Source organism: Eptesicus fuscus, chromosome 3 (assembly GCF_027574615.1).
Source record: "Eptesicus fuscus isolate TK198812 chromosome 3, DD_ASM_mEF_20220401, whole genome shotgun sequence".
Classification (NCBI taxonomy): Eukaryota; Metazoa; Chordata; class Mammalia; order Chiroptera; family Vespertilionidae; genus Eptesicus; species Eptesicus fuscus.
Genome location: NC_072475.1, coordinates 1,957,324 through 1,976,664, shown reverse-complemented (window position 1 = coordinate 1,976,664; position 19,341 = coordinate 1,957,324). Strand labels below are relative to the sequence as shown.

Here is a 19,341-nt window from a genome sequence, read left to right as displayed (position 1 = left end):
CTCATACACCGCTGGTGAGAATGCAAGATGTACAACCGCTCGTGCACCGCTGGTGAGAATGCAAGATGTACAACCGCTCATACACCGCTGGTGAGAATGCAAGATGTACAACCGCTCGTGCACCGCTGGTGAGAATGCAAGATGTACAACCGCTCGTGCACCACTGGTGAGAATGCAAGATGTACAACCGCTCATACACCGCTGGTGAGAATGCAAGATGTACAACCGCTCGTGCACCACTGGTGAGAATGCAAGATGTACAACCGCTCATACACCGCTGGTGAGAATGCAAGATGTACAACCGCTCGTGCACCGCTGGTGAGAATGCAAGATGTACAACCGCTCATACACCGCTGGTGAGAATGCAAGATGTACAACCGCTCATACACCGCTGGTGAGAATGCAAGATGTACAACCGCTCATACACCGCTGGTGAGAATGCAAGATGTACAACCACTCGTACACCGCTGGTGAGAATGCAAGATGTACAACCACTCGTACACCGCTGGTGAGAATGCAAGATGTACAACCGCTCCTACACCGCTGGTGAGAATGCAAGATGTACAACCGCTCCTACACCGCTGGTGAGAATGCAAGATGTACAACCGCTCGTGCACCACTGGTGAGAATGCAAGATGTACAACCGCTCATACACCGCTGGTGAGAATGCAAGATGTACAACCGCTCATACACCGCTGGTGAGAATGCAAGATGTACAACCGCTCCTACACCGCTGGTGAGAATGCAAGATGTACAACCGCTCGTACACCGCTGGTGAGAATGCAAGATGTACAACCGCTCATACACCGCTGGTGAGAATGCAAGATGTACAACCGCTCATGCACCGCTGGTGAGAATGCAAGATGTGCAACCGCTCGTACACCGCTGGTGAGAATGCAAGATGTACAACCGCTCCTACACCGCTGGTGAGAATGCAAGATGTACAACCGCTCATGCACCGCTGGTGAGAATGCAAGATGTACAACCGCTCCTACACCGCTGGTGAGAATGCAAGATGTACAACTACTTTGGAAACAGTCGGATAGGGTTGAGCACGCATTTATATGACACAGAAATTCCACTCCTAAAATTTAACCAACAGAAATCAAACGTATTTCCACATAAAGACCTGGAAATAAATGACCACTGCAGGTTTGTTTTTGTTTTTTTCACAAAAGTCTGGAACTGGAAAGAGCCTAAATGTCAATCAACAGGTGACTGATAAATAAGGAAACACTACTCAATGATGAAAAAGAGCAAACTACTGATTCACGCAACAAAACAGATAAATGTCACGATCATCGTGCTGAGAAAAGAAGCTGAGATAAAAATCAGTTAAAACAGCCGAAACCGGTTTGGCTCAGTGGATAGAGCGTCAGCCTGTGGACTGAAGGGTCCCAGGTTCGATTCCGGTCAAGGGCATGTACCTTGGTTGTGGGCACATCCCCAGTAGGGGGTGTGCAAGAGGCAGCTGATTGATGTTCCTAACTCTCTATCCCTCTCCCTTCCGCTCTGTAAAAAATCAATAAAATATATTTTTTTTAAAATCAGTTAAAACATGATGATATGCAGAACAATATCTACTTGAATTTGATGCTCCCCACCCCCCGCTTCAACAACCGAAACCAGACCAGGTGATGTTATGACAGCTTGGTGGTCATCTGCATAGGCAATAAGATCAAAGCTGAACTCTACTGTGTCCCCACCTACTCTCCGTGTGTCTCTCATACTCCCCCCAAAACACTTCCTGCACTTCTTCACTGTCATGATCACGATCAAGCCCAAGTCCCGTGATGGATCCAGCCCCGCCTGCCCCAGCCACAGGGTCTCCCCGCTGCACCTGTACCTTAGGGACCCACTGCAGCCTCGGGACCCTCTCCCCGCTGTTTCCCTACCTGGGACCTGCGCTGCCGCACCTCCCCCGGCTTAGCCGCTCCTCTCCTAAGTCTCTGGCAAATGAAACCCTCACCGAGGCCTGTCCCGCCACCTTAAGATCGCAACCCTCTCAACCCAGGCGGTGTCCTCCCTGCTCACGCCGCAGCGCACTGTTCGCGCTCTCACAGAGGGCGTGCCTGACTGTCTTGTTAGTGTCTGTCTGCCCTGCACACAGAAGGCAAGCTGCACGAAGGCGAGGCCCTCCCCTCTGCGGCTCACGGCTGGACCCTCGTGCCCAGGGAGCGCCCGGCCCGGCAACGCGCAGCTAACGTGGCTGAGGGGGTTTACTCAACAGCCTGTTGATTCAAGGACCTGATCTGCTGCATCGCGACTTCACAGAGCCGAGTGCATGCTAAGCGCGTGGTGCTGAGTGCATGCTAAGAGTGCATGCTAAGCGCGTGGTGCTGAGTGCGTGCTAAGAGTGCATGCTAAGCGCGTGGTGCTGAGTGTGTGCTAAGAGTGCATGGTAAGCGCGTGGTGCTGAGTGCGTGCTAAGCGCGTGGTGCTGAGTGCATGCTAAGAGTGCATGGTAAGCGCGTGGTGCTGAGTGCGTGCTAAGAGTGCATGCTAAGCGCGTGGTGCTGAGTGCGTGCTAAGCGCGTGGTGCTGAGTGCATGCTAAGAGTGCATGCTAAGCGCGTGGTGCTGAGTGTGTGCTAAGAGTGCATGCTAAGCACGTGGTGCTGAGTGCGTGCTAAGAGTGCATGCTAAGCACGTGGTGCTGAGTGCATGCTAAGAGTGCATGCTAAGCGCGTGGTGCTGAGTGTGTGCTAAGAGTGCATGCTAAGCACGTGGTGCTGAGTGCGTGCTAAGAGTGCATGCTAAGCGCGTGGTGCTGAGTGCATGCTAAGCGCGTGGTGCTGAGTGCATGGTAAGCGCGTGGTGCTGAGTGCGTGCTAAGAGTACATGCTAAGCGCGTGGTGTTGAGTGTGTGCTAAGAGTGCATGGTAAGCGCGTGGTGCTGAGTGCGTGCTAAGAGTGCATGCTAAGCGCGTGGTGCTGAGTGCATGCTAAGCGCGTGGTGCTGAGTGTGTGCTAAGAGTGCATGGTAAGCGCGTGGTGCTGAGTGCGTGCTAAGAGTGCATGCTAAGCGCGTGGTGCTGAGTGCGTGCTAAGAGTGCATGCTAAGCGCGTGGTGCTGAGTGTGTGCTAAGAGTGCATGCTAAGCGCGTGGTGCTGAGTGCGTGCTAAGAGTGCATGCTAAGCACGTGGTGCTGAGTGCGTGCTAAGAGTGCATGGTAAGCGCGTGGTGCTGGCTGAGCGTCCAGGGACCGTCCTCACCTGTAACTGCTGCTGCAGGTGGGTGATCTCGGCGATCCGCAGCTCTCTGGACTTGTTTGTGCTCTCAATCTCTTGCCTTTGGGTGGCCAGTCGACATCTGATATCTTGAAGTTTTCCTTCAAGTTGATGCTTTTTATCATTCTTAAATAAATGAAAAATAATAAAATTATTACCATTTTAATGGTTTGATGTTAATATATTCCCAAAACATAATCCAACCTCACTCACCAGAGCTTCTAATTCAAATTCCAGAGTCTTCTTCTTGGCTTTCAGGACAACTATGTCTTCCTGTTCTTTGTTTCTTTGGTTCAATAGTTCCTGTCTTCGATTTCGTTCCCATTCAAGTTGTCGTTGCCTTTCCAGTTCTCGTTTTGCGGCCTGGGACACACAGAAACAGACGGGCTGTTAACTGTTCAGCTCTTCCACTGTACACTGTCTCCTAATAAACGTTAACAGCGGGAAAGTCTTTTCCTTTAGGGATGAAATATTATTAAACATTTCAAGAAATTCCATTACAAAACAGGAAAATAAAACTTAGATAAATACAGCGGTTAAAAAATCTGCACTGAATCCCCACCCATTCCACCAAACAAACCTCCGTGTCTCTACACTGTACACGAGTGCAGGGGAAAGTCTGGAGACATACTTAGCCGGTACCTGTGGCTTGTTATAAAACCGTCTTATCAAAAACCTGTACGTGAATGCTCGTAGCAAACTTACTCATAGTAGCCAAAAAGTAGAAATAACCCAATATCCATCACCGATGAATGGATACGTGACCAGTGGTATATTCACATAGAGGGGTACTGTTCGGCCACAGAAGATAACACAGTACCGATTCATGCTAGAATGTGGGTGAACCTGAAAACAGCATGTAAGCGAGAGCAGACACAAAAGGCCGCACACTGTACGACCCGTTACATGACGGCCAGAGAGACCTACATGGACAGAAGGTACATCGGGGGGTTTAGGGGGTGGGGGGAAGGGAGAGGAACTGCTCAGTGGGCAAGGAGTTTCTTAGGGGGTGGAATGTTCTGGAATCAGACCTGATGACGGCTTCACATTTCTGAATGTCCTGGAACCACGGGCGGTAGAGGAAAGGAAGACGGCGCCCGTGCCAGGGCTCCGCAGGGCTCACCTCGCGCCGCTCGATCTCCTTCCTCCGCTCCTCCTCGCGCTGCCGCTCCAGCTCCCGCTGCTTCTCCAGCTGCTTCTCCAGCTCCAGCTGCCGCTTGCGCTCCTGCTCCTGCCGCTCGCGCTCCTTGCGCTCCTGCTCGGCGCGCTCCAGCTGCGCCAGGCGCTCCTGCTCCTTCCGCTGCTGCTCCAGCAGCGCCTGCCTGCGCTTCTCCAGCTCCAGGCTGCCGCGCTCGAAGTTCTCGCGCTTCTTATCTTCAAAGGTCACTTTGAAACGAGAAACCAACAGCTCTGGAAAGTCATGTTCAACATGCCCTGTGGGAGGACGACCTCGAGGCCCCCGGCCTGTGGCAGAAGCGCACACCGGGCCCCTGCGTCCCTCCTGCCCGGGCCCTTCGTGAGCAGCGACAATGCCTCCCCTCGCTCCTTGCCCACACACTCCCGCCTCACGATGAGCGCCACATCATGGCGTTCAGAGCGCCATTTCCAGACTCTTCCCATGGCAAGTCTGCGTCGTCTACGGCAACCTCCTCTCCTGCGGTTACTCTACGTCTCCTTCTCCATGACCTTGACTCGGCAGGTGACCCCTGCTCTGCCCTGATGACTCTCTCCATGGACGTTTGACCCTCAGTTACATCACCTTCTGGAGGCAAGGACCACGCATTCTTAACGTTTACTCCTCACTGTCCTCAGCACACTCGCACGAACATTTCCACTAGTGTCTCATCAGTGAGCACACTAATTTAAAGAGGAAACTGGGAAAATTGGTGTCCTGAGCACGTCAGTTAACCACCGAGCACTTTAAATGCAACAAAACAACACTGACCAAGTACTGAGCACAGAAACTCCCTAGTACATTTCACTTATTCTTAGTATCACTATCATCACCATTAATAATTCACAGCTGGAGAAACCAAGATGGCGGCATAGGTAAACACCTAAACTGCAGCCTTGCACAACAATTTCAAAAATACAACTAAAAGACAAAACGGACATCATCCAGAACCACAGGAAAGCTGGCTGAGTGGAAATCCTACAACTAGAAGGAAAGAGAAAACCACAAGGAAAATCAGAGGAGCCGTAAAAGCCTGAGGTACGGAGACACGGGCGTGGGCGTGCGGAGAGGACGGGGCGGCTGAGTGCCTGGCTGGCATTCTCTAGCAGGAAGGAGACAAAAGCTCCAGACTGCGCTGAACCCCAGCTCCGACTGCACTGAACCCCAGTACCGGGCGAGACCCTGGGGACCCAGGCTCATACTGGGGGAATCTGGGCTGTAAGGCAGAAACTCAGGGGAGCAGCAAAAGGCAGAGCTCCGGAGGCGTGCATGTGAATGCGCGCAGAGGATGGTCTGTTGACTGTGCCGCAGGATTGCCCTGGTGGGAAGGAGACAAAAGCTCCGGACTGCGCTGAACCCCAGTTCCGACTGCACTGAACCCCAGTTCCGGGCGAGAATCTGGGAATCCAGATTCATTGGGGGAGAGACTAGACTGTTTGGCAGCAGGCGAAACTCGAGGGCGCCTTTCTCTCAGAGGTGTTTGCAGGGAGTACAGAGGGACACTGAGACCCAGGAACCTCATAGGGCAGGGCTGATGGGAAGCCAAGGCTGTAGGCTCCACCCTGAAACTCCGCCCCATCCAAGCTGAGCACAGAGGCTTTTACAATTTTGCAAGTCTAGTTGAATAAGGCTGTCTCCCGGCATAGACACAGCTGATCCTCACAGCCAATTGGCCTGGAGGTCAACTCCTCCCACTGATACCAACAGCAATCAAGACTTAACTACAACAAGGCTGTACACACAGTCCACAAAGGGGTGCACCAAGAGTGTCCACCTCAGGTAACTGGGGAGGCCGAGCCACTGGCCCATATAGGACACCTAGCACACAAAGCTACCCTACCAACTCAGGGAAGCAGCGAAAATGCGGAGACAAAGAAACAGATCACAAACCAAAGAAATGGAGGAAAACAAACGACTGGACATAGAGTTCAAAACCACGGTTATAAAGTTTTTCAAGAATTTCCTAGAAAAGGCCGATAAATTTAGCGAGACCCTCGAGGATATGCAAGAGACCCTCAAGGATATGGAAAAGGACCAACTAGAAATTAAACATACACTGACTGAAATAAAAAATATTATACAGACACCCAACAGCAAACTAAAGGAACGCAAGAATCAAGTCAAAGATTTGAAATACAAAGAAGCAAAAATCACTCAACTGGAAAAGCTAAAAGAAAATGAATCAAAAAATTTGAAGATAGTGTAAGAAGCCTCTGGGACAACTTCAAGTGTACCAACATCAGAATTATGGGGGTGCCAGAAGAAGAGAGAGAGCAAGATACTGAAAACCTATTTGAAGAAATAATGACTGAAAACTTCCCCCACCTGGTGAAAGAAATAGACTTACAAGTCCAGGAAGCACACAGAACCCCAAACAAGAGGAATCCAAAGAGGACCACACCAAGACACATCATAATTAAAATCCAAGGGCAAAAGAGAGAATATTAAAAGCAGCAAGAGAAAAACAGTTAATTACCTACAAGGGAGCACCCATACGATTGTCAGCTGATTTCTCAACAGAAACTATGCAGGCCAGACGGGAGTGGCAAGAAATAGTCAAAGTGATGAATAGCAAGAACCTACAACCAAGAGTACTCTACCCAGCCAAGCTGACATTCAGAATTGAAGGTCAGCTAAAGAGCTTCACAGATAAGAAAAGCTAAAGGAGTTCATCACCACCAAACCAGTATTATATGAAATGCTGAAGGGTATTCTCTAAGAAGAGGAAGAAGAAGAAAAAGGTAAAGATAAAAATTATGAACAACAAATACATATCTATCAGCAAGTGAATCTAAAAATCAAGAGAATTAAAAATATGATGTACAGAATAAACTGGTGAATAGAATCAGGGGCATAGAGAGGGAGTGGACTGACAACTCTCAGGGGTAAAGGGGTGTGGGGGGTGCGGGAAGAGACTGGACAAAAATCGTACACCTATGGATGAGGATAGTGTGGGGGAGGTAAGGGAAGAGGGTGGGATGGGAACCAGGTAGAGGGGAGTATGGGGGGGAAAAGAGGAACAATTGTAATAATCTGAACAATAAAGATTTATTAAATAAAAAAAAAAATAAAAAATAATTCACAGCTGCCGAAACCTCTTTGGCTCAGTGGATAGAGCATTGGCCTGCGGACTGAGGGGTCCCAGGTTCGATTCCGGTCGGGGGCATGTACCTTGGTTGCGGGCACATCCCCAGTGGGGGGTGTGCAGGAGGCAGCTGATGGATGTTTCTCTCTCATCGATGTTTCTAACTTTCTATCTCTCTCCCTTCCTCTCTATAAAAAATCAATAAAATATATTTAAAAATAATAATAATTCACAGCTGCCTTAGAATCCTATATAATAAAAGGCTAATATGCAAATCAACCAACCAGTGAATGACCAGTCGCTATGACACACACTGACCACCAGGGGGCAGACACTCAATGCAGGACCTGCCCCTGGTGGTCAGTGCACTCCCACAGGGGGAGCACCGCTCAGCCAGAAGCCGGGCTCACGGCTGGTGAGCGCAGCAGTGGTGGCGGGAGCCTCTCCCGCCTCCGTGGCAGTCGGACATCCCCGGAAGGGCCCCAGACAGCGACAGGGCGCAGGCCAGGCTGAGGGACCCCACCCCCAAGTGTGGGCCTCTGGTATTTTAATATTGTGATGGGGTTATCCTCGTGAATGAGGATTATTTACACGTTATGTTTAAAATAGCTTCTTGTTATTAAGACTTCTCCAATTCTCCCCAACAGCATGAGAAAGTAACAGTAGCGATTTCAGTTCCTATTTCTGGTGGTTTTAAGCAATCTCCTTAAAGACTTATTAACGTGAGTGCTATATAAATAACATTGATAAGCTTTTTGTTGCGTGAATAATCCGATGTCCATGTAAAAGCTGGAACAAGGTGCGTTTGCAGAGTACACTACATTCTCATTTCTATACATACATGCAAATCCAAAAGCGTGTTAACCGTGTTTCCTTTCGAAGGTCAGTTAAAGGAACACAGCGAGAACGCCATCAGGTGTATTCCTGCCCCTCTGCCTCGGAGAGAAAGCCTGATTGACAGAACGAGAACGTGAGTTACCGGGCAACTTCTTCTCCGGCGGCTGCTCGTCCTCCAGCGCCGGCTCCTCGGGCAGCCTCTGGTCCGCCGAGGCCGCGCTCAGGGCCGACACGCCGCTGCCAGAGCGGACGCGCCTGCGATGGCGGAAAAGAAGAAAAAAGAGAAAGTGACGTCAAGCTGTCCGGTGGGATTGAGCAAACTGTGGAAAAGATTTGTGAGAGATTGGGCTCTGTATCATGGTATTGTGGGAAAAAGATTGGATCCTCACTATTGACAACGTTTACAGAAGTTAAGTATGTGAGCGTCGTCGGGCTCAGTGCCAACGTGTTCAAATGTTCGGAACCACCGCCAGAATCAGGGCACCCCGGAGAAATGAATCGGTGAGCAGCCCCAGGGGCCAGGACAGGCCAGGACACAGGAGGGGTTCGCGCCATGGCCATCGCCATCACCCTCACCTTCACGGGATTCTACTCCGCCTGGACTCGCTCACCGGGAGGGAGCATCTCGTTCCCTCTATGTAACGTCTGTCCGCCTTACACTTCATAAACACGCAACGCCTGCACTCTGACGCCCTTAAAACACGTGGGTGACTGACGGGTTCCACTGGACTCGTCAGCCTGCTCTCAGTTCCAGAGCCAGAGCCACCTCCAAGCATGACCCCCTCCCCCCCCACCTCCCGCCCTCCGGCCGCAGACACTGCCACCCCGGGCCTGCTCAGCCTGCCCCTGTCCCGGCACCTGACAGAGACAGCTCCCTTTCTCTAACTCTTAGGATACCATTTTCTGTCGTCTTTCCTGATGTTTGAGGAATTAGTATAGAAACGCGTATCTTTCTTTCCCTCTGCGCTGTAAGGCCTCGGGTTTGTCTTTTCCGGGGACTCTCGGGAGGGGAGGGGAGGGGGTGCTGTGCAGGGGGGTGCTGGTCGCTGCAGGTTCTCCCCCTGGACCTCGGTCCCTCCCCACCCCCCACCCCCGGGCTGGGCTTCAGCCTGGAAACGCTTCTGTTCCCGTCCTGACTACAACGTCTCCATCGCCAGCGTCCCCCCTCCACCGGCAGACGCCTCGCCTGTTTGCCCCGGACAGGCGCGCAGTTTCACTGCCGAGACTTTGGCGAGCTTCAGGCCCACCGATCGGTAAAACAGCTCCCGTCTTTGGACGGTTCACTGACACGGGCAGGCCTCGCTTCACTGTGCTTCGCTTTACGTTTCACAGAGATTGCGGTAGAGGGTTCGCCTTCAGTGTCCCGCAGCCTGGACGTGAGGAGCGCGCCCAGGTGAGCAGAGCCTCGACAGGGTCTCCTGAGCTCACGGACACTGGTCTCCTCGCCAGGAATAAAAATGGCCAGCACACAGCCCCCAGAGCCAGTGTGACCTCTGCACGCTGGGCACACGGGCCCCGGAGGTGCTCCTTACCGAAAGGAGGGCGGGATGTACTCCGCGGGCAGCACGGGCGGCAGCGGCTGGCCAGCCATGGCCACGTCGATGAGGTGCATGGCCAGGATGAACTCCTCTGCCGTGAGCTTTCCGTCTTGGTCAATGTCAGAGAGGTTCCTGCCCAACAAGAAGCGCGCTGTGACCTGGTTTCCCGGAGACGCGTGCTGGCTACTCCTCACGCGTCATCTAAATGTTCTATTTGCTTATTTTGCCTCTAGGCCAATGAAGTCTCTCTGTGCCTCAGTTTATAAAAACGGCACCTATTTCATACTGCTGTTGCAAAGATGAAATGAGACAATCCATCGAGTTGAAAGGATGGTTAGCATCCAACAAAGGTTACTACGCTATAATTACACTCTCCTCTATCCTGCAAGCCCGGTTAAAATGGATCATACTTGCAGTCTACGTGTGCCTGAACACTGTGCTCAGCAAACTAGCAGGGCAGGCAGTAAGCATTTCAGCTTTTCTCACACAGCCTCTCACACTGAATCTGTCTTTGTAGCAGAAAGCAGCCACAAACGCTGTGTAAACAAACAGGCGGGGCACTACCACAAAACTTCGTACAAGAGCAGGTGCGAGCCGCTGGGCTCAGCTGGCCAACCCTGATCCCGGCCTCACGGAGGGTCTCTACGGCCTCCAGCCACAGTTGAGGTGTTTTCTGCTCTTCAGTCTGAGGATTCAATCCCCACGGTTCTCCATAACCAGCCTGCACTAGTAGCTCATTAGCATAAACAGGTTTCCTGGCAAGTCCGAGAATGTGATCCCACTTACACTGTGGACACCAAGAGCTGCTCACAGCACGTCGACAGGGCGGAGGCTGCCCTGGGCAGCTGGCCTGGCTGATGCCTTAAGTCAAGAAACTCCTCTTAACCCTGACATTTCCTCAGGTGGAATTCCATCTGACTAACTTAACACACTGGGACCAGTAGTTTCATTGCTGGCTTTACCCACTGGCCAGATAAGTTTCTATTGAACGAGTACAAAAAACGTTTTACATAAATGTTAAAGGCACACTTTAAATTAAATACCCATTGCATTCTGAAGTTATTTATTATGTTCTCACAAGCAAATATCTTTTCAAAGTATGATACTTTGTAAAACACTGTGTAACATGAAGCGAGAATTCTCATGATCCATCCGCAATGTGTTAAGAATTACTATTAAATTTAGGTGGAATAACTGGTATTGTAGTCATGTTAAGAAAAACCCGTCTCTTTTGGAGACACGAGCTGAAATATTAGCAGGTGAAAAGGACATCACAGCAGAGCTGGCTGTAAATAACCGAAAGAGGAGGGAGGACAGGCTGGCCAGAGTGCAGACCGTTCAGGTGGGGCTCTGAGTTCTTGAGAGCTGTTACAGTAACCTCTCTGCTTTTGCATTTTTCAGAATCAAAATGGGAACATGTAAGACAGGTAATCATTACAAGTCATTGAAAAAGTAAGCATATTCCATGCCCCCCTATAAATAACGGCATTAATCGAAAGACTGGTGAAGCCGTCCCAATGTAAGAAATCCGGGGTCTCTCTGTACAAACCAAGGCCGTCCCCCTTACCAGATAGAAGCCAGCTGCGCCTGCGGCAGACTCGACTGCATGAGAATCGTTCTCGCCTGGGGACCTGCGCGGGAGCCAGAAGAAAGTGTCACGTGACCCAGCCACCCGCCACTGCCCAGCACCCCGGCCACGCAACCCCATGCAGCCCCCGCTTCACGCATTCACTCTCACTCCAGGGGCTTTTCAAAGGAAACTAAACCCCACAGGAAGCGGGAGGAACACGCAGCACAGCACATAACCCACGTCTGTTACACGGATGACAGACAGGGTGAGTGGAAAAACCAGCTTCGAACTGGAAGCTGCCCCTCGGTCCGGAGCACCATCTCCCTCGGAGTCAGGCTCCGTTCCCAAGGCTGAGCCGTCTGTCTACGCCAGCAGCGTCTCCACACCCGCTGCCCCCCGACGACCGGCAGACCAGAAGGGAGGTCGCAGAGGACGTGAGGGGGGGAAGGGCCTTGCCGAGAGCCATTTCAGCGCAGATGTGACCAGAAACAGCGACGGCGCAAGGTTGCGCAATATCTTGGCGAGTAGCACAGCCTCAGAAAGAATTCCTGGAACTTCACCTCTCCTCCCACCATCGGCTCCATTAGGGAATTACTGGTAAACGTCTCCCTTCTGGAACTGAGCGAGCCCTCGGCTCCCAGCCGCAGGGAGCGCTGAGTCCCCATCACCGGCACCAGGAGGGACGGGCGTCTCTCCAGCCCGGCGCTGCCCCAAGGGCCTGGTCCCAGGGTGGCCACCGGGAGTGCAGAGCGGCCGCAGGCACGGACCGTGCCTTGAGTGCTTTCACTCTTCAGGAGCAGGCGTGGGCGTTCCCACAGGGGCTGCCGAGGGTGAGGGGTCGCCGGGCACCGCAGGTTCCCGCACAGGAGGCCCCAGAGAACACCAGCAAAAGCACTGTGACCGGGGCGGGGCTCCGGCCTGGCTCAGTCCAGGATGTGCTGAGGGGCTGGGCAGGCAGCATCCTCCCTAACTCTAACCCCAATCCTAACCCCAACTCTAACCCTAACCCTAACCCCAATGCTAACCCCAATCCACACCCCAACGCAATCCTAACCCCAATCCTAACCCTAACCCTAACCCGAACTCTAACCCTAACCCTAACCCTAACCCCAATGCTAACCCCAATCCACACCCCAACGCAATCCTAACCCCAATCCTAACCCTAACCCTAACCCGAACCCGAACCCGAACCCTCTCCACATTTCCAAGTCGATGACCCATCGCACAAGGAGCCACAGCAGGAGTCTGCCCAGGGCCAGCACATCCAGCACACAGAAGGCACGCAATAAATGCCAGTTCCCATTACTGTCAACGTCTACCTTACATGTAAGAGCACACATGACTATGTGCCTATGTACCTGCACATGTGCACATGGATGCAGCTTAATGAAGGGACCAAGCAAACCATGCTAAGCAGCTGACAGCTCCCCTGCCCAGCACTCCCCAGGGCCGGCCCGGGGGGGGGGGTGTCTTCACGCTGTGCGTAATGGCCATGTGCAGAGGGAGGCACCGAGGATGCGTGTAACGACCGTGTGCAGAGGGAGACACAGAGGATGCGTGTAACGACCGTGTGCAGAGGGAGACACAGAGGATGCGTGTGCAGAGGGAGACACAGAGGATGCGTGTAACGACCGTGTGCAGAGGGAGGCACCGAGGTGCGCCCCCATCCCCAGAAAGCGGGCCTCCGCCCTCCTCCCCTGCGCACGGAGTACTCCTCTCGGCGGTCTCACTGCCCTGTGCTAACAGCACGCTTTTCTCCGCACGGCTCTGGGCACCCTCAGAAAGGCTTCCAGCCAGTCTCCCGGACCCTCTCCCCTGCGATCAGACAACTGCACTCTGGCCTCTTACCCGTGAGGTCAGATCCAAAGGTAGAGTGGCCTCCACCTCGCTGGGGGCAGAGCTGGGTCCCCACCCCCCGCCGTCACCTCCCCTTCTCACTGCCGTAGCCTGTGCGTGGCAGTGCCAAGTTCACCTTCACCTACAGAGCCGACCTCAGGACCTGGCGCGGGGTTCCCAGCAGGGTCTCTCTGCCAGGGCCTGCTGTGCACGCCAGCGGAGGCAGCGGAGGAGGGTCCAGGTCTCGTTCCATTTACCAAGAGGGACAAGCGCACAGTAACTACGGCTGTATCAGCGGGGGGGGGGGGGGGGGGGGGGGGGGGGGGGGCGGCACAGGGTAAGAACCCCATGAAAACCCTGTTCGAAAGGGCAATAGGGAAAGGCGGGTAGAGGCTCTGGCCCGACATCTAGAAACGACGCGCCCTCCCCACAAAGGCCGCCTTTCCCCGAGTCCATCTCCTCTCAGTACCTGTCAGGTGTCCGCTCATGGTCTTGTCGTGGCTGTTGAACAGCTGGCGGTACTTCAGCCTGGAGGACTGGGGCACCGCCCACTCGGCCAGCGGCGGGGCGCTGCGGGAGGAAGCGGAGGGAGGCGTGAGCCGCAGGACCGCCCAGGACTGGCGGTCAGCCGTCTCTGGAAAACTGCCTTTGACCTTCTGCTCACTTCGGAACCACCATTCCTGAATGTTCTGTAGTGAGCATGTCCACTTTTTAAGGTGATAAACATCTCTTTCATCAGAGACACAAATGAGCTTAGGATTTTTCCAGAATCCAGGGTAAGCGCAACACGACTTTTACACACAATTTAATAATTCCAAGGGTCTACAAAGGCATGGACCCTTGGAACTGAGATGGCCCAACAACGTCCAGGCTTTCAAACCTCTAGAGCAGTTCTCTCTGGTTTGAAAAGCGATGCTGACAGCTGACAAACCCCTGCCCTGACAGGTACTAATTCTCCAAATGTCTCACCTTCTACGCACCAACACACAGGATGTATTTCTTAATCCGGGAAGTCACCCTATTCTGGGAAGTTCCAGTTCCCACAAACGGAGGAGGCCTTCCCAGAAAGGAGCGCCCGGGCGCGGGGCCTGGCACCGGGCCTGGCACCGGGCGCTGGGAGCTGGCTCCGCCCGACTGCAGCGCAGCCCGGCCCAGGCCGCCCGCCCGCCCGGAGCGCAGGCCCCACCGCGTCCCACGGCCCCGGGCTTGTGAGGAGCCAACAACAAACCCGGTGCCGCAACAGCGGCCTCCATCCCGGGCTGAGGAGCCTAGTGCCCGTCGGCCATTTCCTTCATTTCCACGAAAAGACCTATTTCTCACAGGCAAAAGCAGAGCCGTCACATCAGCTGAGCCGCCCAGCCATCCTGCGTCTGCGGACCCGGCCCTCAATGAGTAAGGCTCCATTCGCACAGGAAACGGCCCCGGCCCCCGGCCCCCGGCCCCCGGCCCCCGGCAGGGCCACCTGGTCCGTTTTCACACATCACACCGCACGGAAGCACTCACCGGCGCCCGGCCTGCTGTGCGCACTTCCGCAGCAGCTCCCTCATTGCAACTGGCGCACAGCGTGCTGCCGCCACCCTGACCGTCCGACCGAGGCTGTTATCTCCCCCCTGCACCCGGGCTCGGGCGCTGCGCACAGAAGCCGTCCCAGATTACACTTATCAAGGCAGAGTTCCTGCCAACCTCCTGAGAGCGGAAATGGACTAAGAACTCATCAACAGGCAACCAAAAGTTAGAGGCCACATTACAGGACTCGGCTGGAAATTTACATCACTGACAAGATGACTACCTAAAAACACAGCGTCTCCACAGCCTCACTGTTTGCTGAGTGCCGATTACTGATTCATCCTAATGTCATAAATCAACATTAAGACAGACTGCCATCCCAGCGGAGAGCAGGAAGCTGAGCCCCGGCGCGGTGCTGGAGGAAGAAGATGTGGGGTTCAGGGCGAGAGGACCCGAGTGTCCACCTCAGCGGTGCACTGGTCAGCCATGACCCCTGGGTGAGCAGCCGTGACCCCTGGGTGAGCAGCCGTGACCCCTGGGTGAGCAGCCGTGGCCCCTGGGTGAGCAGCCGTGGCCCCTGGGTGAGCAGCCGTGGCCCCTGGGTGAGCAGCCGGCCTCTCTGGGTTCATGTCCTCGGGCACAATTCTGAGACAATCCTTCCTGCCCAGGAGGATGCGGGGGGAGGGGAGGGTGGGGTGGGGCTAACCAGGTGTCTGCTGAGCAGATGCTCAGCAAAGGTTCCTGAATCTTAGTGTGGAGCCTCGACGAAGTGGCACACAGGTATCTGTAACCACAGTAACCGAAGTGTGTTTGTTTTCTCTCAGTAACTGAGGTTGGGAGCAAACTTCCCCAGGTGAGAACACGCCCTCCCATCAGGAGCTCGGGCACTGAGGGCGATGCCGGTCTGAGCACGGCTCTCAGGGTCTCCGAGCCGCTTCCTCGTCTGAACACGGGGCAGGAAGAGGCACTTCACGGGAGAAGTGAGGTTAGCGAGGTAATGGGCATAAAGCGTTAGGCACAGTGCTTTTCAGTTTACAGATTTTCTTTAAATCGTTTTTTAGAAGGCGAGGCACTTTGGAATTATACCCAACACACGTTTTAAAGTGGAAACGCCTTGATTCGCGTAGGGGAGGTTTCTAAAGAGGACAGGACAGAAGGACGGGTCGCCCTCACCACAGGCCCCTGTCCTTCCATCGGCGCTGAGACGGCTTACAAGCCGAGCTTGGTTCTCCCGCGTGGTGCGGCCACACGCAGGGGAGAGGTCAGGGTAAAGAAAATGAAAGTATGAGAGACGACATGAAACCAAGACTGGCCAAATATAAGCAATAAAATCATGCAAGCTTTGCCAAAACTGAGGCAGGCACACACTTGGTGGACAGCATCTGTCCATTAATCTGAATGATTCATTTCATGAAAATGGTCCTTAAATACGGTTCTACTGTCGATTCTCAAGGACGACATAGGTTATCTGAGCTGGAGTTTACAGTAAGGCCAATTATTGCTCTCATCTTCATATAAAACATGTGTAAACCTTTCAAGACTAACACAAATTTAAACATTTACTACTGCGCATCCTCTTAAAATAAACAACCTTTAAAGGAAATGTCGTGTCCTTGATTCTGTCATCTCTGCAACAAACAAATGGTCAAACCAGAAGTGAGACATGTTTGCCACTCCACAAAAGAAAAGGTAATGAGGAACACAGCTCGGGCATTTTCAGTTATGAGTTCCTCAGATAACACTTCACCAAACTGCCCATTCAGAACACGCCAACTTACCTCGCCACGTCGAGTGACTGCGCCTTCTGTAACTTAGTGTTTAGCTGGGACCCTGGGCCAGACCTACTAAAAGAAGAACTCTTTGGCAATGTGGCTGCTGTAAAAATAAATAAATGTTGAATAATTTTAATTCCACAAAGATAAGAAACTTTCCCGCTTACAAAAATTAAAAAGCAGAGTCATCAAGTCGGAGGCAGGAATTACTCCTCCTTCCTTCCCCATCCCGCCTGGCTCCCCACCCTCTGGCCAGATGTTTCTAGATTTACTTGTGCCCACGGAAAGTCACCTAAGTAGTAGTTTACACCCACAAAGTTTGCTTTCATCAAACATTTAGCATCACATTTCATAAGATCTGTCAACAGTCAGAGGAGGAAGAGCTTAAACACATGGACGGCGCGTTGCTCACTGCACCGAGGAGCGGCAGGGAGTCCCAAGCGGAAGAGAGAGAAGCCCAGACCGCTGGGCCAGGCCCCGGGCGCTGGGGGGTGGGCGGGCCAGCGGGTGCGGCTGCTGGGCCGGGTCGGGGAGGGCCCTGGGCCACAGTCCCGCACCCTTGCCTAACGTGCTGCGGCCCGTGCCCTCGGCCCCGAAAGAAAGCAGGGGGTGCTGGAGGCCCTGCCTCACTGGGACCGCGGCAGGCGCTGCCTCGCGGCCAGCACGTCCGCAGCCATGGTCACGTGTGACAGGGGAACGACCTGTGACAAGAAAATCTTTAACAAAAGAGGTTCAGCCAGCTGGTGTGGCTCCGTGGTTGAGCGTGGACCTAAAACCAGGAGGGCAGTCTGATTCCCGGTCAGGGCACAGGCCCGGGTCGTGGGCTCGATCCCCAGTGCGGGGCGTGCAGGAGGCGGCTGGTCAATGATTCTCTCTCATCATTGATATTTCTCTCTCTCTCTCCCTCTCCCTTCCTCTCTGAAATCAATAAAAACATATAACAATTTTTAAAAGTTTTAAAAGAGGCTCCCTTACATTCTTTGGCTGTAACTTACAGACACACCCTGACTGTGTGTGTAATAAACCAGGCTGAGCGCAGGACTCGCGTTCAAACGCTACAGCCCACACTGGCATCAGCACCGAATTTGCTCGAACGTCCAAAGTGCTTTAACAAGTGCCCGCTCCGTGTCGGTATGAGTTCGGTAAGGTTTGTCAGACTAAGGCCGTCTCCGTTTATACTCCAGGCTTCTCTCAATGGCAGGGAAAAAGACTATGGATAAAGTTTCTAAATTAAACTGGGAACTTTTTAATCCTTTTCTTCAGTTCAGCCTCACACCTCCCATTTGATACGTTGAAAAAAGAGAGAAATTAACTGAACAGACTTTCCTCTGGAATAAAATACTCGAATACAACCAGGAAGAAGACAGATTTCCGAGAACGTGGGCGAACACTCAGCCCGCGGTGCCCGGCCACGTACCAGGATGCGCGAACGCAGGCAGAGGCTGCATGACAGGCGGGGCCCCGTTGGCCAGGGGAGGCGCTGCTGCTGGAGGGACGGAGGAGACGAGGGGGGGCGACATCCCGACCACGGGGATGGTCCCCATTGGCACCGGCAGCGGAGGCATGCTGGCCACGCCGCCCACGCCTGCGGAGGAAGGAGGACAGGGGGGCACGTGTCACCTCTTAATGACCGTCACCCGGTCTGCTGGAAGGAGCTCTTCCCTCTAGAACCTGCATCCGGGGCCCCCGCGTGGAAGAGCACCAAAACTCTGTGCAGGACCAGACCCCGCCGAGGAGGGACCTGCTGGCCAGAGCGAAGGGTCAACAGCAGAGCTGCAAAGCCCTGGAGCAGCACAGACTGGACGCGGGGACTCACGGGGCCGTCGGAACCAACCAGCCAAACGCCCTGGCGGGTCACCACGGTCCTCAACCTGTCTGCAAACCAGTGAACGCGGGGAATGAACCAACCCACGCGTTCTCCTGCCGTGCCTCCTCACACCGAGCCTCAGAGCAGCCGGACAGGACGGGAGGCCTCTCCCTCCAGAAGGGTTCCAGCCGAACAACGGAGAAGTGATCGAGTGCAATGGATGCTCCGTCCTCTCCGCTCTTCTCGCCCCGTCACCGAGGGAGGCCCCGCCGGCCTGCGCCGTTCCGGGTCCCGAGCCCCTGGTACTTGGCTGACCGACAGCAACAGCCTTTGCTACCATATTTGGTCTTGGTCCTTGTTCCCGACACGAGAACTTCTCCGACCCTGGGGCCTCTGCAGGGATGTCTGTCTGCACCTCAATGAGGTGGCTGAGGGGGTGGGGCCCCTAAATAGCTGCAGGATGGGAGCCGGGGACAGGAAATAGGAAGCCATGCTGGAGGTCTGGAAAGTCCACCCACCTGCCTGCGCACAGACCTCAGGTGGGAGCGGGGCTGGAGGGGGACAGCCCGTGGCCCGTGGCCGGTCCCTCATGCCCACCCAACGAAACCGCCGAGAACCCACACGGAGGGCTCGGGCAGCTCCGGGCTGGGGAGCACGTCCTCCAGCTGGAGGGGGGAGCACCCCAACTTCACAGGCCCTGCGCTCAGGACCACCCTGGACAGCCTTCCCTCCGAACAGCCTTTGTTCTATAACAAACCGCTAACTGCAACCGGAAGTTTCTCCCAGTTTGTGAGCTGTCAGCAAATTAGAGAAAAGCGGAGACGGGGGTGTGGGAACCTCTAACTATGAAGTGAAGTCACACAGAAGAGTGGGGACCTGGGGACCCATTACTTGCGACTCACGTGGGGGCAGTCTCGTGGGACAGCCTTTACCCGTGGACTGGCCGCTAACGCCGTGGTCCGTGCGGGTCCAAGTGAATTTCTCGA

At 53.9% G+C, this 19,341-nt stretch overlaps 1 protein-coding gene across 2 annotated transcripts in view; it reads right to left on the bottom strand.

The window, feature by feature from the left end:
- Positions 1-19,341, bottom strand: part of ITSN1 (intersectin 1) — a 155,536-nt gene that overhangs the window by 80,227 nt on the left and 55,968 nt on the right. For both annotated transcript variants that reach the window (XM_054713510.1, XM_054713508.1), the window contains exons 6-14: positions 17,966-18,133; positions 16,555-16,651; positions 13,740-13,840; positions 11,432-11,495; positions 9,859-9,996; positions 8,469-8,581; positions 4,354-4,616; positions 3,444-3,593; positions 3,216-3,356 (exon numbers count right to left, since the gene is read on the bottom strand). In XM_054713510.1, the coding sequence (XP_054569485.1) occupies positions 3,216-3,356; positions 3,444-3,593; positions 4,354-4,616; positions 8,469-8,581; positions 9,859-9,996; positions 11,432-11,495; positions 13,740-13,840; positions 16,555-16,651; positions 17,966-18,133 (1,235 nt within the window). The remainder of the gene's footprint in view (positions 1-3,215; positions 3,357-3,443; positions 3,594-4,353; positions 4,617-8,468; positions 8,582-9,858; positions 9,997-11,431; positions 11,496-13,739; positions 13,841-16,554; positions 16,652-17,965; positions 18,134-19,341) is intronic.